Source organism: Prionailurus viverrinus, unplaced genomic scaffold (assembly GCF_022837055.1).
Source record: "Prionailurus viverrinus isolate Anna unplaced genomic scaffold, UM_Priviv_1.0 scaffold_35, whole genome shotgun sequence".
NCBI classification, from domain to species: domain Eukaryota; kingdom Metazoa; phylum Chordata; class Mammalia; order Carnivora; family Felidae; genus Prionailurus; species Prionailurus viverrinus.
In genome coordinates, this window is record NW_025927605.1 from 5,429,517 (window position 1) to 5,456,883 (window position 27,367).

At 36.6% G+C, this 27,367-nt stretch overlaps 1 protein-coding gene across 3 annotated transcripts; it reads left to right on the top strand.

The window, feature by feature from the left end:
* The first annotated feature begins 3,514 nt into the window (after positions 1 to 3,514).
* On the top strand, positions 3,515 to 25,956 carry FBXO47 (F-box protein 47). Of its 3 annotated transcripts, none has more exons than XM_047845327.1 (11): positions 3,515 to 3,696; positions 6,570 to 6,779; positions 7,129 to 7,299; positions 10,164 to 10,240; positions 12,009 to 12,086; positions 14,709 to 14,817; positions 19,610 to 19,786; positions 20,731 to 20,877; positions 21,545 to 21,687; positions 24,472 to 24,631; positions 25,285 to 25,956. In XM_047845327.1, exons 2-11 carry the CDS (start codon positions 6,596 to 6,598, stop codon positions 25,395 to 25,397), a joined length of 1,359 nt encoding a protein of 452 aa, XP_047701283.1. In that variant the 5' UTR covers positions 3,515 to 3,696; positions 6,570 to 6,595; the 3' UTR covers positions 25,398 to 25,956. The 3 variants fall into 3 exon arrangements, with proteins under 3 accessions (XP_047701283.1, XP_047701284.1, XP_047701285.1); XM_047845328.1 differs by having other exon boundaries at positions 7,207 to 7,299; XM_047845329.1 differs by lacking the exon at positions 7,129 to 7,299.
* Positions 25,957 to 27,367: the final 1,411 nt, after the last annotated feature.

A 27,367-nucleotide genomic window follows, 5' to 3' on the forward strand; every position in this document is an offset into this window, starting at 1 on the left:
GAAGTAACTCATCTCTACGTTGAGACCATTGTTAATGCTTTCAAAGAGCTCAAAGAATAACAGGATAACTTAGACCAATACATAATTAATTATGATTCAAGGCAGAATGAAGTGCCTATAGAACAGTACCAGAATGAAGAAGGTTCAAAAGAGGAAAAACATTTCTCCTAATAGGGATTTTTAAAGGTTTAAAGGAAATACCCTGTGAAATGGGCTAAGTCAGTATATGTTGAACTTGACTATGGATTTTGTTAAAATGCAGATTCTGATTCAGTAGGCTGGATGCAGGGTCTGAGATTCTGCATTTCTAACAAACTCCCAGGTCATGCATACTGTTGGTCCTGGGACTCCTCTTCCAGAAGCAATGGTCTAAAGTCTATCTTAGGATGTCCAAAGATAGAGCTGGAAGAGAGAGATTTCCAAGCAGAGAAACCAGCATGAATGACACTACCAGGATGACAGCAATGGGGTCGGTGGTGGGGAGTTTGGGAAGTTTTCTGGAGACATAAAATTCAGCCACATTGAGGCAGCTCTTGAAGGCTAGCTTGAGAAGCTTGGACTTAATTAGAGGCAATAAGGATCCATTGAAGGCTTTGGGGCAAGGGAATGATATAATCAGTAATTAAAATACTCATATATATCCCAATGAATAAAACAAGCTTAATAAATCTATAAATATTTGAAGTTAGTTAATTTGGAGTCCATGAGCAAACATGCATTCATGTTCCCCTGCTCTTTATGAATACAAAATTAAGTGCAGGACCTTGGAAGGAGTCTATGCAAGTAGGAAGTCCTGAAGTTTAAATTTCACTTGGCTCATGGTGGGTCCATTTCTGTATCTATTGTTCTTCCATATGTGAAGGATACAGAAGAGGTACAAGGCATCTCAAAGAGTTTACAGTGTCATTTAGGAGGGAAAGCATACCTATTGAAGAAACAAGCTTCATGCAAGGAGGAAGATTTTCTTAAAGTTTTCTACACCCAACATGGGGCTGAAACTCACAACACCTGAGATCAAAAGTTGCATGCTACCGACTGAGCCAGCGAGACACCCAGGGAAATCATTTTTGATGGATGTTTCAACACAAAAAATCTGCTAAAGGAGACACTTCCCCCATCCATTCTTCCCTCCCCCCTCATCCCCACAGGAGTAGCAGGTTTGTCTTCTTGGGAAGAAACAGAATACATGCTAGTCCAGGTCAGGTGCTTGTGACCTTGAGCCATGGAAGGCAGAAACTATACTTCCCTTGCAGTTAACATGGGGCTTGGCAGAAAAGTAGGCATGGATCAAATGTAACAAATGAACGAACAAGTTGAGGGAAATAGATTATAGAGGACACTGAAGAAATGGCAGAGATTTGAGTTTGATGTGGCTGGCAAGGCAAAGTCACTGGACATTCTTGAGATGGGAAATGACAAACGGACCCAAAGTTCTTCGACCTCAACTGGATTGCCAATCCAAAGGACACTGGTAGTACTCATCTAACAGACACCATGCAGCACTCAGCACTACTGACCGCTCCTCACTCTTGAAGCACTCTATTTCAAGCCTCCAGGACTCCATTCTCTCTCCTGGTTTTCTTCAGCTAACTCTACTGGATGCTCCTTTTCAAATTCCTCTAAGAACTTGTCCTATTTTCCCCAGTCTCTGAATGTCCATCAACGTGTATCTCCAGCCCAGAGTTTTTCTTCCAACCTCCGGATGTGCAAATTCAACTACTTTCTTGATATCTCGACTTGGATGTCTCCTAGACACATCAAATTTACCATCTGCAAAATTAAACTCTTAATTTTCTGCTTGGAATGCTCCTCCTCACTTGCAGATCTCAGCAACTGGGATTAACATCCACCCACTCATTAAACATCAGAGGCCTGGGAATCATTCTGTATTGTCTTTCTTTCTCTCCCACCAATTTCTAATCCGTCAGCAAATTCAGTTACTTCTACCCCCAAAATATATCTCTAACCTATCTCTCCAGGCCACCCCTCTAGTCAGGCATCAACATCCCAACAGATCTCCTCTCTTCTGCTTCTACCAGCCTCATTCATTTTCCACAGAAAAGCTGAGCAATTTTTCAATGATGTAAAGCAGATTATATCACTCTCTGCTTAAAACTCCTCCATGACTTCCCATGACACTTTGAATAAAAGGTAAACTGCTATCACTCAGGATCTTTGTATCCATTAGACACTACTCGCCAACGGCCTAAGGGCTGAGATCTTCATGGACCTATAAAAACTGTTCAGCGGGTTGGGGGGGGGGTGGTTAGTGGGGAAGAACTAACTCCAAAAAACTACAGTCAAAATTAATAAATGTTCGTGACTTCATAATATAACAATATGCCAACTAATACTAAATATAAGGTCAATCTTTATGTAGTCATTTATGTATTTTATTTCAACGAAGGATGTGGGCTATAAGAGGAGTAGGTCCCCTACAGGGCTTCTAAAATAAGCCTCTTTTAAGGCCTTTATATAAGGTTCTACACACCCCCATCTGTGCTTACCTCTCCATGGTCTCCATGATGCTACTCTCCTATTTGCTCACTAAACTCAGCCAGGCAGCGTGACAAATTTCTACAATGTACCAAAATCTTTCTTGCTTTTCCCTTTGCCCCCCATCCCTTTGCCTGACTGGCTCCTTCTCCTCCACTAGTTCTCAAAGTGTAACCTCCTCAAAGGGACCTTCCTGACCAATCCATCTAAAGTAGGCAGCCCCCCCATACCACCTTGCCTTATTTCCTCCATAACACTGTTTATGTGGTCTTTCCCATTAAAGTAATAAGTTCCAGTAAGGCAGGAAAACGTGTCTTGTTCTCTGTTGTATCCCTACGGCCTACTCCAGTAACTGGCCCAGAGCAGGCTTTAATAAATAGCTATTGAATGAATGAATAAATGAATGTAAACTTCATTTTCAAGGGAAGAGGGGCAAGCTAGTAAGATCTGTCTTGGACTCCATCGTGGGAGGCTGGAGGCACAAATCCTCCTTTGATTCTAGGCACCCAGATAGATTTAAAAAGGAATGTTTGGAGGTTTCTTCCAACAGAAGTTTTGATCAAAGCTCTTGTAACTTACCCTACTGGGGTGGGGGCAATGGGAACAAAAATGGGCTCAGAACTAGGCTGAAGGGAAAGGAAGTGGTTTGGAGGAGATGCGTGGCGGGCCAGGTTGGGGCTCTTCGTTTGCACCCTCCCCTCCCCCAGATTCTAACGGCTCCACCCCTTCCTGTCTTCAGCTTGGAGCAAAGGGTGGCTTTGGCCTCCTTTCGGGCTCCGTGGACTACATCCTCGTAAATTATTCATGACGTGGGAGGGCACTATGCCTGCCGGGGCTTTTACTATTCATGAGGAGGCGGAGTCTCCTCCCCCCGGGGGCTCCTGAGAGGGTTCTAAAATATTCATGAGGGAGGAGGGTACTATGGGAGCAGGGGCTTCTTGCTATTCGTGAGGGGGCGGGGCTTCCTTCCCGCTGGGGCTCCTGGGAGGATTCTAAAACATTCTTGAGGCGACAGGGGCGCCTGGGAGGCGGGAACGCAACTTGGGAGCCGACCGGAGCTGAACCGGCCGTCTACCCGGCGGGAAAACCTTGAGGAGATACTTTCTTTTCTAAACATTAAGAAATTTGAGGATGGTGGGGCAGACCAACTAAATCCCATTTGCCTGTGATTCCTTAGCCGGAAAACTGTCAAAATCTGTGGTAAAAAGAGATTTTTTCCCCCCAGTACTTACTTGGGATGGTTTCATCTTCTCGTGGACTGAAGGGGGTAAAAAATGCATCGCCATGTGGTTTGACTCTTCTGTCGGCCAGTTTCTCCTTTATGGCCTCCCTGGTTTACCTCTCTGAGGTGTTTGGGGCCAATGCCCGTGCAGATGTGGCGGGTCTCTTCTAGGGTTTGTTAGGTTAAAACAAAACAGAAATCGCGGCGAATTGCTGTGGGACGGTTTTCTCCGAAAGCGGGGGGGGGGGGGGGGGGGCGGAATTCAGCCAAGAAGGCCCTCAAAGCCTCTCGCAGTCCCAAACGAGCGGGCTGGAACAGAGGCATCGAAACATTTTATTACTATTATTTCGGGCAGTGATTCTCATTCTCTTGAGGGATACGGGGGGTGGGGGGGGGGGTGGGGGGGAAACCGGAAGTAGTTTGGATTACACCTTTAGGATTTTCTGGAAAGCCCGCTTCCCCGCCCTCCCCCTGCCCCAGAAGCCTCCAGGTCTGAGTGAGGAGAAACAAGGAATTGTAAGGGGAGACTTCGGTTTTGAAAGAATGGGCCCACTGCGTTTTAATCCTCAGGGGTTTAAATACACACGCTCGGTGGTTGACGCACTGAGTCAACCACTGGGTCTCAGGTGTTCGGGCGAGGCCCTGAAGAGCCCGCAGGCCCCACCCAAGTCCCACTTGACACGTTCCTCAGGGGCAGGACAAGCCGTAGGCCAGGTTTATAATTTTAGAAATCGCATACTGTGAGAAGTGAAAAACAACCTCGCGGATTAAATAAGTGAAGATTCTTCCATTTGGTGGATTTGCATGCAGCCTTTAAAATATCTATACTTGTAGAAGTATCTGTTGGTATGGAAGGAAATTAGTTTCACTTACAATTGCAATTGAAAAAAAAACCCAGATTACAAAATAGTATGAACGGTGATCCCTGTTTTGTTAGAAACATACATATATATATATATGTGTGTATGTATATATATAATATATATGTGTATATATAATATATGTATATATATTATATATGTGTATATGTAATATATATGTGTATATATTATATATGTATATATTATATATGTGTGTATATTATATGTGTATATGTATTATATATGTATATATTATATATGTGTATATATAACACATATACATAATATATATAATGTGTGTGTTATATGTTATACATATGTTATTAAATATATAATTTTGGGATGATATGAACAAAAGTGTTTATCAGTGAATTTAATGGTCTTTTTGTTTTGCTGTATTTTGTAAACTTTTGACAATACAGTATGTTACTTCTGTAATTTTAACGAGTATTTTGAAATCTCTTCTAATTTAAATGCTCGTGGAATGCTAACGCAAGGTGCTATGGTATGTTTTTAAAGGAGGGCCTCAGTATGCTTTTCACTAAGAACTACACTTATTGGCCATGTTTTCAAATGTAACTGATTTTAAGTTGCTATAAGTAACCTCTTAGAGGAACACATAACAATGTGATTTTAGCAATTTTGTGACAAAAGGAGGAAATGCATTTTGGTCAGATGTGTTTGTAACTCTGATGAAATGTCTCAGTCGTTACTTCGGAGACAGAGAGCCTTAGATTGGAGTTGTAGTTATGCATCTGTACATCTACCTGTGTGTGTATATACAAAAGACTGTGTTTTCTGAATGGGAGCAGTAGTGACACAAAGTCACTGCATGTTATGAATAATTTTTTTAAATAATTTTCTTGGTGTAAGTAAATTATAGAAGAAATGCTCATTTTTGAAATCAAGTTGTATAGGCCCTTCCTAAACCTTATAAGTAACTAATATTAACCAAAAGTGGAATTAAGAGGAAAATCATTGCTCATTTATTTTTTCTAGTCTTGTTAATTTTACAAGACTTTAATTTTACCGCTTATTTGTGTTATCCAGTACCTAATTGGTAATAGTAATGCAATCTTCTTAATCTGTTAGAGCTGGTAACTTTTAAAAGCTCTAAACTTAGAATTTATTTTTTTTTAAGTTTATTTATTTTCAGAGAGAGAGAGCGAGTGGGGGGAGAGGTAGGGAGGGGGGGGAGAGAGACAGAATCCCAAGCAGGCCCCACACTGTCAGCGTAGAGCCCAATGCAGGGCTTGAACTCACGAAGTGAGAGGTTATAACCTGAGCTGAAACCAAGACTTCGTTGGACGTTTAACCAACTAAGCCACCCAGGTGCCCCTAAAATTTCTATTTCTTCTCTTTTTATTTGTACTATTGCCAACAAAAGAAAATGTTAGTACTCAGTTTTAAAGACATAGAAAGACTTTACTACAAAATTTTAAAGCTACATTGATATTTTGATATCTTTTTAGAATGTAAAGATTGTGAAAACAACATACTAACGGACAGATATTGAATGTTTTGAATTTGTTATATTGGTTTTTTGTGTCAGATCTTTTACTTTTTCAAATTTTTGCATATTTCTTTTCTTAGACTATATCTTACCCAAATACGTGTTTCTTATTCTACTAAAATTCTTTACCTAGAATATTTGGCTAAGAGGGAAAAGATTTTTAAACATTTCATATCATGTGAAATGAATAAATAGACTCTACGGGGGGGAACTCCATAAATTGGATATTATATTAAAACGTTTGTAGATAGAGGGGTGCCTGGCTGACTCACTTGGTAGAGCATGTAACTCTTGATCTCGTGGTCATGAGTTCAAGCCCCACAATGGGAGTAGAGATCACTTAAGGAAAAAAAAAAAAAAAGATTTGTAAATAGACAGCTATTGCCCATCAAAGTGTCAAATTCATTTTAAAAGAACAGCTCTTCATTGCTATAATCTCCTTTCTTCTTTGTCTCTTATATTTTATTTTTCTAACCAGGATCAATTCATGAGATAAGAAAGAGGATGGCATCTAGAATAAATACCAGTTTCACTTTGATTCCCAACCAGAAATATAGACGTAGTAATCGTCGATCCAACAGCTATTTTTCCGATACCCTTGGCTCAGAATCTCAGCCCTTATCAACGCTTGGAAATTTTAAAGCCTTGCCATTGGAAATATTCCAGATAATCTTAAGATATTTGTCAGGTGAGGTCTGGGGACTATGAGTAGGTTATATAGACACTTGAATATTTTTTGCCAAGAACTAGTTTATCATCTTAGGCCCTGCTAGAATATTAATGGTATTTACATTATGTTTATTTTCTAAATTTTCATCATTGTTAGGCAAGGGGTACAATGAAGAAAGTACGACACTCAAACTCTTTAAAGCATGCCTCTAATTATAATAACATGGTAACTTGACGGTTACATCCCTAAATATTTCCAATTCATTGAGCGGTAGATTTTAAACAATTTAAAGATTATAAGATTGTATAATAGTGCTATCCTTATAATTAAGCCATTTATGTATATGTATATATATTTCTTTTGGTAGTGAAGGATATCAGCATGCTAAGCATGGTGTCCAAAACAGTCAGCCAGCACATTATTAATTATATCTCAACCTCATCAGGAAGCAAAAGACTTTTGCTACAGGATTTTCATAACCTTGAGCTGCCTGGCAAGAGACAAGACTCTGCCATACTGGAACATTACAGATCTCTAGGTAATTTATGTAATGAGAATTGTAACAAGTAAAGAACTACACTTAATTAAGGGGATTTTATTAAACAATTCTGTAAGGCCTGTGGGAAATGGGGTATTTCTTAAGATGTGCCTATTGCTATGATGCTTTTACCCTTCAGTGTGAGGACTTTCCCATAATAGTCTCTTATACTTATCTTTGAAGATGAGAGAATGCACTTTAATGTAAAGTATCAGTCCTTGTGATTTCATGTCCATACAATGTCACCTTTGCTTATTGTCTAGGTGGCTTATCAGTTTAGGAAACTGATGTATTTTCTATGCTTTACTTCCTGTGTATCTAATGAGTTTTATCTCGAAACCTCTTTTCTCTTTTAACCATAATCTATAGTCCTTAAAACAGAAATGTTGTGGAAGATCACTTATTCTCTTATCAGAAACAATGTGTTTTTTAAGATACTCTACACATTTACTAATAAATCTTTATGCTATAATAAATTAACCTTATCAAAGGAAATTACAATTTCTTCCCTTGATTTGTAGTTGTTTATGTCTTTCATCCCATTCATTGATTTTATTCTCCCTCAGAGTGCTGAAATAAAATTCTAATTTTGACTTGACTAGTGACACCAGTTTAATTATGAAACTACCTTGTAATTAACCACAGTATGGCAATAAAACCAAAAATTAATGAGATACCTGGGTGGCTCAGTTGGTTAAGTATCCAACTTTGGCTCGGGTCATGATCTCATAGTTTGTGAGTTCGAGCCCCATGTCAGGCTCTGTGCTGACAGCTCAGAGCCTGGAGTCTGCTCCGGATTCTGTGTCTCCCTCTCTCTCTGTTCCTCCCCCATTCACACTCTGTCTCTCTTTCTTTTTCTAAAAAATAAACATTAAAAAAATAAAAAAAAAATTAAGGTGATGTTTTCAGGTTTTAAATTAAGGTATAATAGTTCAGTGATTATTATCTTTTAGTAACCCAAGGATACCTAGCTTTAAGATTATATACCTGTGTAAATACATAAAAGTGTATTTGATAAGTGTATTTAATAAGATTAAATGAAAGGTATGTAATCTGATTGCAGTGTTACTGGTTTCAGTATTTATGATTAGACTTAGTAAAGCCTGTAACAGAATATAGCAATGGCTTTTTGCTACTTGTCATTGTAAATATCCTTTTCCAAACATCCTTAGTTACAGAACAAGTGGTGTGGTGAAAGAGCTTATTTTTTTGGTTTTGATCTGAAAGAATTTTCTTCTCCATGACCAAGACTTAGTCACTCAAATAAGCAAAACAGCCTTAAGACAATTATATGGATAATTCAGTGGAAAAATACAAATATGTATTGATCTTAATAGCCAGCTTTTAAAAACAGTTTTATTCACGTAATGATTTCAACCTTCCATTTAATTTTGGTGCAGACACCTGGCTTATGACTTATTCTTTAGGTAAATTTGATGTACCTACCATTTTCTCATGTTGCCATTCCTATCTGATCTGTTCTTGTTTTCAGACATCAAAATAACATTTTCAGAATTCTGTGCTCTGAAAATTATAAATTTTAATTTGCTTCTTCATACAAAACAGAGCAGATGGCCAGTGTGAAAAGAACATTACATCTGATTCTATTTTAGTGGGAAGAAATTTTAAAAGTTGGCCTCTAAAGGGTATAGCAGAGCACCTGTGTTAAAAAAAATAAATAAGCCAGCCAGTACTGGTTTTTATGGTAAATTGCAATCCTTAAAAATAGGAGTTTTACATTAGAAAAAGCAACCAACATACAATTATAGCTTACAATTCCCCAGCTATGCTATGCCATGGAACTGGATGCCAAAACATGAAAGGAAAAAGAACTCAGCTTAAAAACCAAGCACTGAAAATGTCTTTTTATGTACAAAAATAAGAAGGGTTTATATTTCAAACTCAATTCTGGTCATGTGTTATCCAAACATAGCAACTTCTAAAAATAAATTGGATTCCCATAGATTCTACAGAATTATATAAAGCAGTTATTATATGTGTTAAAAAGTAAATGCAGAGAAGATAAAAATGGAGAAATTCATGATATTCAGATATATATTTTCCTACCATGTATCTTATTTTTAGTGTAAGGACAACATTGCCCTTATAGGAATGTTAACAGTGTATTGCCATTTTAGGAAAACAGAACACATAAAGTTCAGGAAACAAATCATACACTGTCACTGTAGTTCAAGTTACATATCTCACTGGGAAATTGAAGAGTTTTTTTTTCTTTTTTAAAATATCTGAATACAAAATTCTATACATTCTTAACATGTAAGCCCCATAAAAGGATATCTTTGAAGGAAGAAATGGATATTTCATCCAAACTGGATACTTTCTGTGAGTGAAAATAACTTCTAACCTCTGAAATTTTAAGTACTTAATGCTTTAAAAATTTTTTTTATCTGGAGAAAGGAATACAAAATCCCTTTTTTCATTCTTTCCATGTTTTACGTTAACGACTCTTAAAACATTTTCCTTCGTGAACATGATGTTAATTTCAAGAACTATTGGAATCTGTTTTCTTGAGAATAAAGATAATATAAAGTTCCACTAGTGTATCTTTGTGTCTGTTGTTGTATCTTTTTAAGTCTAAATAGTTTCCGTATCTGTCTTATAATATCAATTTCATAATGTTTTGTAAGATTTTATGCCACTTAGTGGACATCAGAGTTACTTGGTAAATACCATATACTCTTACTCCCAAACTTCCTCTTCAGAACCATGTCAGCTCACAGTCTACTGTGATATACCATACTTGACTTTCAGGAAATCTTATGCTGTGCTTTATAGGTACTCTTAAATTAATTGCATTGTTTTTTGTTTTTTGTTTTTTTTCATGTGTCTCTTTACTTTCTCAGGTCTGCTATTTAAAAGATGTACATTGCTGCTACCCACAAGGGAAAGACTAAAGTACATTCACAGGATACTGGCAGAAGTAAGATCACACTTCTTAATTAGTTCATAATCTTGGTTTCCAGTAAAGATATTTTAATGAATGTCTTACACTCATTTTAGATCCATCTTCAATTAGTAGAATTTCATAAGTTAGTACTAAAAACTGATTGATGATGATCTAATACCAAGTATCCAGAGATTATAAACCACCAAAATGCAGTAGTCTTTTACTTATCATATAACAGTGTTTTAAATGTTTGTTTGTTTGTTTGTTTGTTTGTTTGTTTTGAGAGGGAGAGAGAGAGAATGAGCAGGGGAGAGAGGCAGAGGGAGAGAGAGGTTCCAAGCAGGCTCTGCACTGTCAGCACAAAGCCTGATGTGGGGCTCAGTCCCACGAACCATGAGATCATGACCTGAGCCAAAATCAAGACTCAGATGCTTAATCAACTGAGCTACCCAGGCACCCCATAAAATAATATTTTTATGTAACTAAGAACATCATTCAAGTTTGTTAAGCTTATCAGAGTATAAAAGTATTTTTACCCTACATGAGAATTCTGAGGATGTTTTAAAATGGTGATTTACGTATTTTATTAAAATGAAATCATTTCTTACTGTTTAAATTTTCAAAAAATAGGAAAGTGTTTTTAATATTAAAATAATAAAACTTTTGTGATAATTTATGACTTGGAAATATGTATCAATGTGTTTAGGCACAATCTCTGTATAAGCTTTTGAATTTCACTATACAAACTCAAATATACATCCAATGCTGTGGTTCAGTTCTACACTCAATAGTATGCAAACTGTTTCTGATGCATCAGCTTTTTTCATGTCGGCATTTGCATGAAGTTCAGATCTATATTATTGCAGCAGCTTCTCAGATGATCTTTCTGCCATCTATTTCTTCACTTCCCAGGACATTCTGTATGTTGAATCAAGATATTCTTCCTATGGGGTGCCTGGGTGGCGCAGTCGGTTAGGCGTCCGACTTCAGCTCAGGTCATGATCTCGCGGTCCATGAGTTCGAGCCCCGCGTCAGGCTCTGGGCTGATGGCTCAGAGCCTGGAGCCTGTTTCCGATTCTGTGTCTCCCTCTCTCTCTGCCCCACCCCCGTTCATGCTCTGTCTCTCTCTGTCCCAAAAATAAATAAACGTTAAAAGAAAAATTATATTAAAAAAAAAAGATATTCTTCCTAAAGCATCCCTTTCATCAAGTTAATTTTCTTGCTTAAAAATCTTTCGGTGGTTACTCAATTTCAGCAAGATAAAGTCCAAAGTCCATATTTAGGGTTCTCCCTGACGATGCAACCTTACTTCTACTACATTGAGCCCAATTAAGCATGTCATATCTTTCTTTCCATATAAACCTTTTTATCCTACCTCTATAAAATTTTGTCATTATCATTTCCCTCACCTATCTTTTCCATTCATTATATTTGCGTCTTACTCTAAGACAGTGCTTTTTTCACATCCTTCAGAAGCTGTTTTGATCAAATTTATCTTGTTTCTGCTTTCACAATATCTGATACAGTGTATATTTGGTCATTTTAACATTTATATGTATTCTAACCTGAATTATCAAAATAATTTCATGTGCATGTATTTTATTGTAAATAAATTATGAACTTGAAGATGGACTCTGTTTATACTTCTTTTGAGATCCCACCTATATAACACAATGCTAATTATTTAGTGTTTTAATTATTTTCAATACTGAAAAATTCCTGCATATTTCCATTAAATTTGAATGTCCAATCATTGTACAGTTCCATTGAAAAAGAGGAATTAATAGTTGTTTCTTTACAGGTTTCCTGTTTTAAATTCAATGGCTGTGCAGCCCCTATCCAATGCTTAGGATTACCATGTTATGGCATGTTTTTGCAGGTACATTTTTAAAATTTATTTTTTATAGGTACATTTCATGAAAGAAGAAGAAAAGGAATGCTTTTTGAAATGTTAACAAGTAGAGCATGTAATCTAGTTTTCTGTAGGTTAATAAAAATAATCTAGAAGAGAACAAAATATAAAGATCTGAGGATGTGTTAATCTAATAGTGTGTTTGCCACCTCAGATTTTTTTCTTGAATTTCTCAATGGTAAGAACATTTAATATTTATTTGCTCCATACCAATATCCTTGACATTTCCAGCCAACTGTAAAGACTAGTAATCTTGTGGGGTGGAGTGTGCGTGCATGTGTGTGTGTGTGTGTGTGTGTAATGAAGTTTTAGTCTTGAGCTAGTTATTTAAAATGTGATTTTAGGGGTGCCTGGGTGGCTCAGTCGGTTAAGTGTCAGACTTCGGTTCAGATGATTTCGCAGTTCATGGATTTGAGCCCTGCATCAGCTCTGTGCTGACAGCTCAGAGCCTGGAGCCTGCTTCGAATTCTGTGTTTCCTTCTCTCTCTGCCCCTCCCCCACTTGCACTCTGTCTCTCTCTCTTTCTCAAAAATAAATAAACATTTTTTTAAAATGTGATTTTAGAAGTGAAAAAAATTGTAACTTTGGGAGATGATAGATGTGTTAATTACTGTAATTATTTTGCAATATATACATATATAAAATCACTACACGGTACACCTTTGACCTACACAATGTTAATGTCAATTATATCTCAATTAAGTTGATTAAAAAAAAAGAAATAAAACTACATGATTTTAAAAGTTTTTGACAGGGGCGCCTGGGTGGCTCAGTTGGTTAAGTGGCCGACTTCGGCTCAGATCATGATCTCGCGGTCTGTGAGTTTGAGCCCCGCGTCGGGCTCTGTGCTGACAGCTCAGAGCCTGGAGCCTGTTTCAGATTCTGTGTCTCCCTCTCTCTGACCCTCCCCTGTTCATGCTCTGTCTCTTCCTGTCTCAAAAATAAATAAAACGTTAAAAAAATAAAAATAAAAAAATAAAAGTTTTTGACTAATCTTTTATTATAAACAAAGAAGATAACAATACTATTATTTAATGTTATTCAATATTAATGATATATTATTAATCTATTACATCGCTCTAAGCAGTTTAAATGTACAGTATACCCTTGAACAACACAGGTTTGAACTGTCCAGGTCTACTTATAGACAGATGTTTTTCAATAAGTCAGTATAGTACTATAAATGTATTACCTCTTTCTTATTTTATTTTTCTTTTTGAGAGAGAGAGAGAGAGATCGGAGGAGGGGCAGAGAGAGAGGGAAACAGAGGATCCGAAGCAGGCCTTGCACTGTCAGCAGAGAGCATGTGTGGGGCTCAAACTCATGAACCCTGAGATCGTGACCTGAGCCAAAGTTGGATGCTTAACCGACTGAGCCACCCAGGCGCCCCTTTATGATTTTCTGAATAACATTTTTTTTCTCACTTTATTGTAAAAATACAGTATACAATACATATAACATACAAAATATATGTCAATTGACTATGTTATTGGTAAGGCTTGTGGTCAACAGTAGACTATTAGTAGTTAAGTTTTGGGAGAGCCAAAACCTGTATGTGGATTTTCGACTGTGAGGGGGTGTCAGTGCCCCAACCCCTGCCTTGTTCAAGGATCAGATGTAATAACTTATTTAAAACTTAAACAACCTTACAATGTTTATAACAATCTTGCTCTATATCCCAGCCTCCCAGCCACCATCTGCCTGCCCAGATTCCAGGGGCCTAGTTCCTCTTACTATCCCTCTTTTAAGATAGACTTTTGCTTTGGGAGAGGGGGTAGGGACAGGTAATATAAACACATATATGCATATAAAATTCAAAAGGTACAAAATTGTATAAAGTGAAAAGTAAATCTCCCAACAAGGCCTGTCCCTTATCTACCAAGTTCCCTTCAACAGAAGTAACTGTTGTTAGCAGTTTCTTCTATGTCCTTCCAGAGAAAATGAGATTAATTTTTAAACTACTAAAATCCAGTTCAACTATTTTAAGAAAAATTTGTATGATTAGTCAACCTTTTGAGAATCTAACTATAGTGGTATACCATTTGAATTTCCTTTTCATATATGTATAACTTTACATTATGGTTTGTTCAATGATAATTATTGAACTCTGTCCTAATAAAAATGTTTGCTTGTTCACATCAAAATGTCATTAATAAATAGTCATAACTGTCATATTAAAATGAAATCATTATCACTTGTATGTAATATCATAAATGATAGCTAGAGGAGATTAAAGGGATTCTGTTGAAGTCTAAAACTAAACTACAGTATGTTGTGAGTCAGATAGCTAATGCTATGTTCTAGGGTTTGGCTTTGTTATTTTACTCATACTGTCAGAGTTCAGGATTCAGTACCATTTGAAAGTTCTCTGAAAGGATACTCCCTTTACAACCAAAAAGAAACTGGATTTTGGAGCATTTCTAGGATTTGTTTATATAAATTTTCTTATTAAATATTCCATAGTGCATAAAAATTGCACATCACCTCAATCATATGATACAGCTATTATGTTCATAAGGCAGTAGTGACTTACATTTTGATTTGATGGTCTGAACATCTGCAATATTTCCTTTATTTTATTATTCTTAGACCTTAACAGCAGGTTGGGATGAACTCGAGTGCCATCGTGTGTATAACTTCTTATGTGAGCTGACTGATCTCTCCCGTAAGATGCAGACCGTTGTCTGCAGCAAACCAGGTAAAAAAACTACAATTAATTAGTATTATTACAGATATTAAAATAGGGGGAAAAAAGGAGGGCACCTTGCCTGAGAGGCTCAGTCAACCTAGCGTCCAACATCGGCTCAGGTCATGATCTCATGGATCATGAATTCAATCTCATGGATCATGTGCTGACAGCTCAGAGCCTGGAGCCAGCTTCAGATTCTGTGTCTCCCTGCCCCTCCATGCCCCTCCACCGACCTCCCCCCACCCACTCATGCCCTGTCTCTCAAAAATGAATAAACATTAAAAAAAAATTTTAAATAGGAAAAAAAAAAAGAGCAGAGTTCAAAAATGTATTTAAAAGTAAATCATGACAGGGGCACCTGGTTGGCTCAGTCGGTTAAGCCTCCAACTCTTGACTTCAGCTCAGGTCATGCTCCCAGGGTTCATGAGTTTGAGCCCTGTATCAAGCTCTGCACTGACAGAGCGAAGCTTGTTTGGGATATTGTCTCCCTCTCTGCCCCTCCCTACTTGCTCGCTATCTCTCTCTCAAAATAAATAAAAATAAACTTAAAAAAGTAAATCATGACATCCATATGTAGTAAAAGGACAAAGAAATGTAAGGGAATGATAAACACTGAATTAAACTGTGAAGCAAATATGGCATGTGATTAGAGAAAGAAGTACTCAGGGCTTAATTGTATTCATATTTTATTCCTTAAGTCTGGATGGAGGATACAAAGGTGTTCGTTATAGCATTATTTAAACCTTTGTGTATATATATGAAATATTTCATATTTTTAAAATTATGGAATCCTACAATCTAGCAATATCACTGGGAGACACTCCCACAGTGTGCATAAGGAGACATGTATAAGAATGAACATTCTTATACAGTATGGAACCATGAAAAACTGCAAACAATCTAAATGCCCATTGTCAGGTGAATGGATAAATAAATTAAGTATTCATACAATGAAATCCATTAGTAGTTAAAATGTATTAATGAGTAGTTAAAATGTATGGATAAATCTTAAAATATAATTTGAGAAAAAGGTAACCAAAGGATATTTTCAATATAATACTATTTATATACAAATTAAAAACATGTAAAATAATTCTATATATTCTTTATGGTAACATACATGTATTAAAAAGTGTAAGAACAGGAGTGCCTGGTGGCTCAGTCAGTTAGGCCTCTGACTTTGGCTCAGGTCTTGATCTCACAGTTTGTGGGTTCAAGCCCCGTGTCAGGCTCTGTGCTAACAGCTCAGAGCCTGGAGCCTGCTTCGGATTCTGTGTCTCCCTCTTTCTCTGCCTCTCCCCTGCTTTCATTCTGTCTCTCTCTCAAAAATAAATAAACGTTTAAAAAATGTAAAAAAAGAAAAGTATAAGAACATAGTTGGGAGATGTGATAATTAAGTTTGAGTGCCCTTGTGGCTAGGCCACAGTACCCAGATATTTGGTCAAACATTATTCTAGACATTTCTCTGAAATTATTTCTTAGATGAAATTAACATTTAAGCAGTAGACTTTGAATAAACAGATTACCCTCATCAATCACTTGAAGGCCTTAGTAGAAAAAGACTGACCTTCCCAAGCAAGATAAAATTCTGCCAGCAGACTGCCTTTGGACTTGAACTGTAACTATTCTCTGTTCTCTAGTCTGCCAGCATATCCTGCAGATTTTGGATTGCCAAACCTCAACAATCTCATGAGCCAGTTTCTCAGAATAAATTCTTCTCTGTGTATACATACACACCCTGTTTGTTTTATTTTTCCAGAGAATGTTGACTAGGTACAAGAGGGTCAAAACCCAAATTCAAGATGGTGATCACCTCTGAGGATGAAGGGCAAGGGGATTGGGAGTGATATACAAGGAGCTGTAAATGTACCTATAATGTTTTATTTATTTTAAAAATCTGAAGCAAATATAGCAAAAATTAAAGCTTTGACAAAGCTACGTGATTGGTACACAGTATTTTTGTAGTATCTCTGCTTTTTCTGACAGTTTGAGATGTTTCATTATGATACAAATTATGGATCAAAAAGGCAGATTAGAAGCCCAATGAAACAATAACAAAATTAATTTATCATGTCCCTTCCTTGATCAAAAACTTTCACTGGCTCCCTAATGTCTTCAAAATAAAGTCCAAACTTTTTATACTGGCCTTTACATTCTAATCCCACCGAGCTTTTGCAGACTTATTCCCCACTATTCTCTGTGTTTGTTTGACATAGAGTAGGCTTCTCACTCTACTCACTGTGTCTCACACATCTCTTAAACATTTCCACTTCATATCTTTTATTCATTCTCTATTTTTTTTTCTGAAATACCATCTCTCCTCATTTTTTAAAATGTTTTTATTTATTTTTGAGACAGAGAGACAGAGCATGAGCAGAGGAGGGGCAGAGAGAGAGGGAGACACAGGATCTGAAGCAGACTCCAGGCTCTGAGCTGTCAGCACAGAGCCCAACGTGGGGCTCAAACCCATGGACTGTGAGATCATGACCTGAGCTGAAGTCAGACGCTCAGCCAACTGAGCCACCCAGGCGCCCCTCTCCTCATTTTTTAAGACCCAACTTACCTGACTTTCCTCTGTAAAGCCTTTCTTGATCCCCAGGCCTTCAGTGATCTCTGACACCTACACATCTACGTTACGTTAAGCCTAATGCGGCTTAACACATTAGGAAGTACATACTTCATACGGCCTTAGATCGTTGGTAGACTTTCCATTTATACTTGTCTTATCTATAAGTAAATAGATCATAAATTGTATAAAAATGTAAAATGGTGCCACCACTATGGAAGACAAGCTTGACCATTCCTCAAAAAGCTAAACATAGATTTATCATATGACCAAGCAATTCCACTCCTAGGTATTGAAAGCTGGGACTTGGAAAGATACATGTATGCCAATGTTCACCACAGCATTATTCACAATATCCAAAAAGTGGGAACAACCCAAGTGTTGAACAGATGAATAGATAAACAAAATGTGGTATATTCATACAACGGAATATTTTTCAGCCATAAGAGGGAATGAAGTCTTGATCCATGCTAAAATGGATGAACTTAGAAAGCATGCTAAGTGAAATAAGTCAGACACAAAAGGACAGATGTTGTGATTCCACTTAAATGAGGTACCTTAAACAGGCAAATTCATAAAAACAAAGCAGATTAGAGGTTATTAGGAACTGGGGGCAGAGGGAAATTGGAGTTATTGCTTAAATGGTTATAGAGTTTGTTTGAGGTGATAAAGAGTTCTGGAAATAAACAGTTATGATGGTGGAACAATATTGTGAATGTAATTGAGGCCATTGTATTATACAAGCTTTAAAAATGGTTAAGATGGCAAACACTATGTTATATATATTTATATACATATAAATAAATATATATATTTACCACAATTTTTAAAAATTAATAATATAATAGATTTTTAAAGTTTATTTAGGTAATCTCTACATTCAACATAGGTTACAAACCCATGACCCCAAGATCAAGAGTCTCATGCTCTTCCGACTAGCCAGGCACCCCAATAATATGATAGATTATAAACTATTGAATTATATACTTTAAATGGGTGAATTATATGGTATGTAAATTATATATATTTCAATAAGTCTGTTTAAAAAGCAAACACAAGATTCCACTTCATACCCACCAGAATGGCTAGAATCAAAAAGTCAAATAATAACAAATATTGGCGAGAATGTGGAAAAATTGGAACCCTCATACATTGCTGTTTGGGATGTAAGACGGTACAGCCATTTTGGAAAGCAGTCTGGCAGTTCCTCAAATGATTAAACATAGCGTTACTAGATGACCCAGAAATTCCACTCCTAGGTATTTCCCAAGAGAAATGAAAACATATGTCCACACAGAAACTGGTACACAAATGTTATAATAGCCGAAAGGTAGAAACAACCCAAATGTCCATCAATGGGTGAATGGATAAACAAAATGAGGTATATCTCTGCAATGGAATATTATTTGACAAAAAAAAAAAAATGAAGGAAGTACTGATAGATGTCATAACATGGATGAACCTTAAAAACATGCCAGGTGTTGTAGTTATGAACATTTAAAGTTACTTGCTTTATATATTGCTATAATAAAAATGTGATTTAAAAAAAAAAAACATGCTAAGTGAAAGAAGCCAGTTACAAAGACCACATACTGTATGATTTCATTCATATGAAAGTCCAGAAAGAGGAAGGCTTTAGAGACAGAGGGTTGATTATTGTTGCTTAAGGCTAGGGGTGGTAAATAATGGGGGGGGGGGGTTTGATAGCTAAAAGAACAGGATTTCTTTTTGAGGTGATGAAAGATTCTAAAATTGGCTTGGTGCTGGCTGTACATATCTGTGAATATACTAAAAGCCACTCAATTGTATGGTGTGTAAAGTATATCTCAATAAAATCGTTTAAAAAATAGTCCCTTGGGGCACCTGGGTGGCTCATTCAGTTAGGCATCCGACTTCAGCTCAGGTCACGATCTCACGGTTTGTGAGTTCGAGCCCGGCGTCAGGCTCTGTGCTGACAGCTCAGAGCCTGGAGCCTGCTTCGGATTCTGTGTCTCCCTCTCTCTCTGCCCCTCCCCTGCTCATGCTCTGTCTCTCTCTGTCTCAAAAATAAATAAAAACATTAAAAAAATTTTTTAATAAATAAATAATAGTCCCTTGATAATCTAAAATTTTTACAGAGGAAAATGAAATAGCACTTTCAATACAAAGCATGTTACAAATGTCTATCACTGACCTATCCAATATGCACATCAGCCTTTCTAGGAAGAATGGTTTACAATTCTTTTGTCTTCATAGGAAGTGCTCGAAAACTAGAGTTAAGGATCAGACTATTCTGTAGGAGCGTCCTGCTTGATCACTGGATACATCAAAGTGATTCTGCTTTTTGGTTGACGCGTATATTAAAACCATGGCCAATGGTGAATCAGGCAAGATTATTGTATATCATCTTTGGACCAATATCTCCTCAAGATGGTGAGCATCCATTTTTCAGGAATGTATGTTACAAAACTGGTTAATTACTTTTACTTTAGGAAGCATATCTTTTTGTACCTGCTCAGTTTCATCATTCCTATTGGCTATACTGTGTTTCATGATTTCATAGATGTACACTACATTGGTTTATGCATAACTTAAGACTGCAGGCCATTACCATATATATTCCAATCATCTTTGGTATACCTAAAAATCACTACATTTTATTCCTAAACATTACCTTAACTCAAGATTATGTTTGCTGCTGGAGGGGACTCATAATGCCTGTAAAGCACAGTAGTCGAAATTGATGTTTTGGGTGCATAATATGATTATTTGAAATTTTGCCTTTCTAGTTAAATTTTGCTTAGGTTAACGTTAATATTAGCGTGCAGTTCTTTGTTTCACATTGTCTCTGTCAGGAAGTAACTAGTTTAAAGTACACTGAATAGGAACAGGAAGCCAATCTGGGATAAAATTTTGTTCTGTGTAATTCACAAAGCAAATTGGTCATAGATAAATAATCAAAAACTGACTGGATTACTGTGTTTTGGTATAAATGTTTGAAAGATACTCAGATACAGCATGCTCTCCTTTCAGAAGGACATCAATAGATTTGACATGATTTTACTAAGATTACATCATTTACTACAATTTCTGTTACAGGAATAGCATTATCTTTGAACTAGAAGCACTATTCTGCTTGGCGAAACTACCTTTACTTCATTTAGCTATTGTTCCTATGCTTCATCACGTCATCCAGAGACATTCAAACTTAGACTGTTATCAAAATTGACTTTCATTATGAAAGTGAAAATGAAAGTAGCATATATAAGCAATGGGATTCCATTATGCAATCCAATTTCCTTTTTAAACAATCCATGAAGTCTTTATCATAAATCCAACTATTCTGTCATAGCCTAGTTTTTGTTTCAATTATCTAGGACAGGTGGTTTGGCAGAAAATGATAGAAGAATCTACAGATGAATCCAGTCTGAAAGGTTTGGCTGATGCCATTAAATTACTATATGACACAGGCACGAAAGAATGGACAGCAGATGATGTTATCAGTCTTATAGATGAACTATCAGGTAAAAATACATATTTACCACATAGAATAATAGAAATGTATTCTCAGAATATGGTTATAAAATTGTAAGGATAATTCTATGGATAATAAATGAATTACCTATTTGAGATCACTAAATATTCTAAAATATTTAAAGAGTTTGACATTATGTTTGAAGAGAACGCATATCATCAATGTACTTTCCTCCACTTGCCAATACATATATATTTATTACCATTACTGTTTGAAAGTTTCACGAATTTAACTATAGCTCAATCATTCCCATTTTGTAAATTCTCACAAACACCCTCCTAGGCTGTGTAAGAAGAAAGCCCTCTCCTATTGGCAAGGAAAAGGAAAACAATTTTTCCCATTCTTGCAGAATTCTTCGGATTCTAAAGTTTATAAGATTTCTTTCCTTACACAGAATTAGACTATCATGCCTTTTGATCTATATGTAGGAGAAATGCTTTGACCATATTACTAGAACATTTGTAAAAGTCACCATAACTTGGCAATAATCTCTGTCTCTAGTTGAATGCTATACAACTAAAGCATTTTTTCTGAGCTTTTCCCTTGGCACTAGTTGTATTTCCAACAAGGTGATATAATATTGCATGTTCTTAATGGTGTTTACTAGAGCTATTATATAATTTTTCACTAAATAACTGTTCTCCCTCTAATAAAAGTGGTTCCCCGTGAATGGCTTCTAGAGAATAATGCACGTCTCCTAATCCTAAGTGGGAACAACATCTGTTTCACTTTCATGGCTAGTAAAGCTGTGAATGGACGGGCCATTGAATTGGCAAAGCTGATAGTCTTTTTGGCTTTGGTAAGTAAACAAGTTTTTCTCTAGTAAGTTAACATTACAGTTTACTTACTAGGGAGCTGCCCTGAAGGAACTGAAATATGTTCAAAACATTTTGAAAGAATAAGTATTTAAGCATATATTTTTATGATACTTAAAAATATTTTAATATAGTAATATAATATCATATTTGGAAACATTCCTTATATTCACCTCTCCCCACTTCATGTCTATATTGTTATTATACAACTCTGCCAAACTATATATTTTTTAAAGTCCCATTTTCAAAAAGCGCTTTTTATTTCTTTTTTTTTTTAATTTTTACTGTTATTTATTTACTTTTGAGAGAGAGAGAGAGAGAGCCTGATCAGGGGAGGGGCAGAGAGAAAGAGAGATACAGAATCCAAAGCAGGCTCCAGGCTCTGAGCTGTCAGCACAGAGCCCGATGCAGGGCTTGAACTCGTGAACTGCGAGATCATGACCTGAGCTGAAGTTAGTCGCTCAACCGCCTGAGCCACTCAGGCACCCCTAAAAAAGCACTTTTTATGATTTGCTTCAAAATAATCAGTGGGCAGCACGGAGAGGATGTAAAAGTAAATGATAGTAGAGAGGAGACAAGATTGGTGATTGTTGAAGCTAGGGAATGTATATTGGGGGTTCATTATACTATTTACACTTTGTATAGTTAAAATGTTTTTCAAAATAAAACATCAAAAAATATATTTCATATGCATTCATTTAACACAAATTGAGTGTTTTACTACGGGCCATACACTGTGTAATATTCTAAGACTGTGGAAATTGGGGAGCCTGGATGGCTTAGTCAGTTGGACATCTGGCCCTTGGTTTCAGCTCAGGTCATGATCCTGTGGTTCCTGGGATCAAAACCTGTGTCAGGCTCCACGCTGGGATTTTCTCTCTCTCTTCTCTCTCTGCCCCTCCCCTGCTTGTGTGTGCTCTCTCTGTCTCTGTCTTTATCTCTCTCTCGAAATAAATAAATAAACATTTTAAAAAATACCTATTAAAAACTATGGAGATGAACAGAACAAATCTCTGACAAAAAGCAGCTTAAGGTCTTTTAAGAGGTATCAGTTTATTTATTTATAAATAAATTCAGTGTGATAAGTACAAAAATAATGTACAAATAGAAACAGAGGTAACAGAGAGGAGCCAATATTGGGTGAATATAGAGCACAGACAAGGCTTCCCCAATCCCAGTAGAAATATGTTTTTAAAAATGTATAGAAGTTTGCCAGAAGACTGAAGGGGGGGGGGGGGGGGCGTTGCAAATTATTCAAGCATGTACCTGCACGTATTACATAAAATCTCATTGATTTAGCTACCATCACAGATGCCACCCCACCAGTGCTTCAAAAGCAGCAAGAATAGTCTTCCAGTTGACTATTATGAAGAGTAATTGAATGTGATCCATTTCCTATGAAATGGAGACCAGGTTCTTTACCAACTCAACTGCTTAAAACATGAATGAAACCTCTGTGGCTCTTCTTAAAATGTGAAACTGTGAAGAAAGCTATAAATTAACTGAATTCGCAATGCAAATATTTATTTTAATAATTAAGCAGATTCCCTCAAAAGGAGAAAGAAATGGAACTGCCTGGCTATATTCAAAGGACTGTAAGCAGTTCAGTATTACTATTTCTGGAGTAAAATGTTCAGAGGAAGAGGAGGTAAGGTTAGATAGGAAGGGAGAGGCTAGGTAAGGAAGGGCTTTGTCAACCATCCTGTGGAGGTTGAACACATCCTCTAATAAGGAGCTGCTGAAAAGTTTTAGGAAGGTGAGTGACATGATCAGTTTTAAGTCTTTGGAAGTTTACTTTGGCAGCACTGTAGCAAGTGGAATGAAGAGGAAGTCACTAAGGATGACTTCCCTGCAAAACCTCTGATAAACATCTTAATTCTGATCCCTAATTTTCTCTAAATGGCGTCAGATTTGTCTTCTCTTTGTCTTCATTTGCTAATAGTGGTCATAAGCCATTGCATGCGTGGGGTAAGTCATCTCTCAGAATTGATCGCGAGCTCTTTGACGTCCAGGGCTACGTTGCTTATTAATTTCATAGTGCCTGGAACAGTGCCTATTACACAGTGCACAGTCCACAAATCTTCCCTGTCAGATTTACATTATAACTAAATGTTACACTACTATATGGTTTATTTTCATGTTGTGTGTTATTTGACTATGTGATTTAAGTTGGCCATTTAGAATGTTAGTAAATAAACCTTTGTCCTTTCAGCTACTCTTAACTATTAACATGTAATCTTTACTTTAAATATTTTATCTTTTAAATAATAGAGAGGTAAATACTCCCTACAACTCTTATAGTAGAGAGTTGATAATACCACAGTTCTCTTGCCTATTAAAATTTCCTGTTTGTCACCCTTATTGGATTCCCGGAAAATAGAAGCCCTGTCTTAATGGCTTAACCATTGTGTCTCCAGCTCTTAGCATCTGCTCAGTAAATATTTGCTGATTGAATGAATGAGCATAAGTCTTATTTTTGATATGCTTAATAATTATTTGCAATGTTAGTTCTTACATTAATAAATGATACACTATGATAATCTTGAGCAAAACTTTTATTTACCTCACACTTTTTTCCCACTAAAATTGTACCATTTGAAAGCAAAGGAGAATTAAATGTAAGAGCATGTCTCACTTATAAACTCAATATGATGTTATGTGTAATAAAATCATGTTAAGTCATAAACCGTTATTATTAGTACCATTTTAAAATTCTGCAGTTTCCTTTACATGAAGATTTACCATAATTCTTTTTATATCTAAATCAGGTGTGTGAGAAAGAACTATACTGCATGGATTGGGCGGTTAAAATGATGCAAAAAGTCTGTAAAGTCTTTAGCACTCCAGTGGAACGAAATAACTTCCTGCAGAGTGTGGCAAATGCATTTGCTTGTGTTATAATGGAAATGCTGCAGTCAGTTATGTCCGGTGAGTGTACATGTAGATGGTACACAGGTGTGAATAAAATGCATTCTAATCTCCACTTGAAACAGATAATTCTGTGTAGACTTTTACTTCTAAACTAAGAATAGAAGGAGCAGACATTTTTGGTTTGTTTTTCCATGAGATATATTTAGTTCCTGGTTTTGCTACTTTTTAAATCTGGTATGGATTTTAATGGAAAACATCAAGTTGAAGAGTCTGCTCCAGAAGGAACTCGTTTCAATTTTGCACAGTAAAATGTTAACTTGCCAACTATCATAATCATCATAATAATATCCCCTATTTTTTAGTTTCAACACATATTATTGTATAGTTTAATTAGCTAGTCAATATGATATTCAACCCTATTTTGCAGTTGAGAAAACTAAGTCTTAGCGAAATTACTTGACTTGCCCAAAGTCATATAGTTAGAGGCAGTAAAGCATGAACCAGCACCCTTTTCTTCTACTTCTTAGTCAGTACTCATATATAACTCCCTGATTTCAGTGGTTAGTGTATGACTTAGTAAAGATAACTAACTAGTCTTCTGTTACATATTATTAGGGAAAATTGGAACATCTTGTTCTGAATAAATCATATATTTAAAAATTTAACTGTGATTTTCTTTTCCCTACTGTCCATTCCTGTGTGACATACAGGAGACCGTGATGAAGATGACAGAAGCTTTTTGAATCTGTTCCATCTTGTGCATGCTCAGGCTAACTTCCATAAGGAGGTCTTGTATTTGACCATGAATCCTCTTTCTACCTAACTACTCAGAAAGCCTTGCATTTTAGAGAATACCTCACTGAACTAACAATTAGAAGAGCGCTACTTTTCCACACTCAGAGAACAGCATCCATGGGACTTTTTATCACCTAAGTAACCTAAGAACTCAAAAACTATAGAACTTTAGAGGCAACTACTTACACCATTATTAATATAAAAATTACAGACAACCCCAAGAATGTATTGAGATTTCTCTGGAAAACAAGCTGTGCCTCCAGATTTTGATAAACCTAACACCCAACTAAATAGAGCATTAGCATCCAAGAATCTGGGGCCAACCTGTATGTGTGGATGTTTGAAGCAAGGGAAAATTCTGTTTTCTAGGTAGAGATGACTCAAATTCACTAAATGGCTTGTATCTGTTCACTTTGCTTAGACTGTGTAGACATAACCTAAAATGTTTTGTGAAGATTTGTAATATGATATTTTGGAATGTATAGATATAAATCACATTTTTTACTACCTTTTGGCATATGATTACAAAGAACATATGTTTTGTTCATGTTTTGCATGAGCTAACAGATCAAAAACCAAAGGAAGTGTGTGTATACATATACATGCATATATATGTATGTCTGTATATATATATATATATATATATACTTCCTTCTTTAAGACAAAAATCTATAAATAGAGGAAAGTCTATAGTCTTTTTTTTTGAATAATTATTTATTTTTGAGAGAGAGACAGAGCACAAGTGGGGGAGGGGCAGAGAGAGAGGGAGACACAGAATCTGATTCAGGCCTCAGGCTCTGAGCTGTCAGCCCAGAGCCCAACATGGGGCTCCCATGAACCATGAGATCATGGCCTAAGTGGAAGTCAGACGCTCAACCGACTGAGCCACCCAGGCACCCCAATTAAATCATCTTTTATTCCTTCCTAGAGATTAGAGTAAAATGTTGCAAGTAAGGGAGAATATAAAATGAAAGAAAGTACTTATTCTACTGCCAGAACAATCTTCACAAGTAATTTGCACTTCTTCCTAAAGCTTTCCTCCCAAAGAGTGGGACTTGAAGGAAAGTGGAAGCACACATGGGTAGAGCAACCCTGGAGAGAGTGAGGTTTTCATTCAAGTAAATGGTTTCCAAGAGGCTCCAGGACTATTTCACTCTAACTGGCATCTACCACCACTCTTACTATTAAAATAGAAACTAATAGTGTCTCACGGGGCTGAAATCATGCTGGAGCCTTCCCGGACCTCCCATTTTCTTCTCTTTGGGTTTGATCATTTTATTTCTGCTAAAGATACACCCCCTCCCCCTGGAAAGGATGCTGGCTTAGTTTCTCGAAGCTCTTGACGTAACTCACCTCTGCAGCTGATGAAGGAAAGGAACACTAGAAAATATAGAAATTACCCATGTAAGTGGGATGTAAATTGTGAGAAATTCTCAAGTGTTTGGCAAGAGGGACTCAGAGATTTAATAGGATTGAGGAAGAGTGGAATTTTTGGAGAAAGCGTAAATTGTGATAACAAGATTTTACTATAGTTCAGTAGCAAAAGCACTTTCCTTCATTTCTGGAATGTCAGAAATTAACTATCTTTCTCTGATGGATGGTCCAACTATACTTCCGTTGGGGGCCGGAATTTTTTCTCCAGAGTTTAGCATTTGCATATTCATGCAGAAACAAAGTTCTTGCTTTTATCCTGGTTTCAATTTCTTCCTCTCATTTTAAGAATTCACCCAGGGGCACCTGGGTGGCTCACTCATTTCAGTGTCTGACTTCAGATCGGGTCATGATCTCGCATTTTGTGGGTCTGAGCCCCACATCAGGTTCTCTGCTGTCAGTGCTGAACATGCTTTGGATCCTCTGTCCCCATCACTCTCTGCCTCTCCCTCGCTCTCTCTCTCTTTCAAAAATAAATAAAAATTAAATTAAAAACAAAATTCACCCACAATTAAATTAGAAAGATTAAAAGTTGGCAGATACCAGAGTACAAAATAATACCTTGAT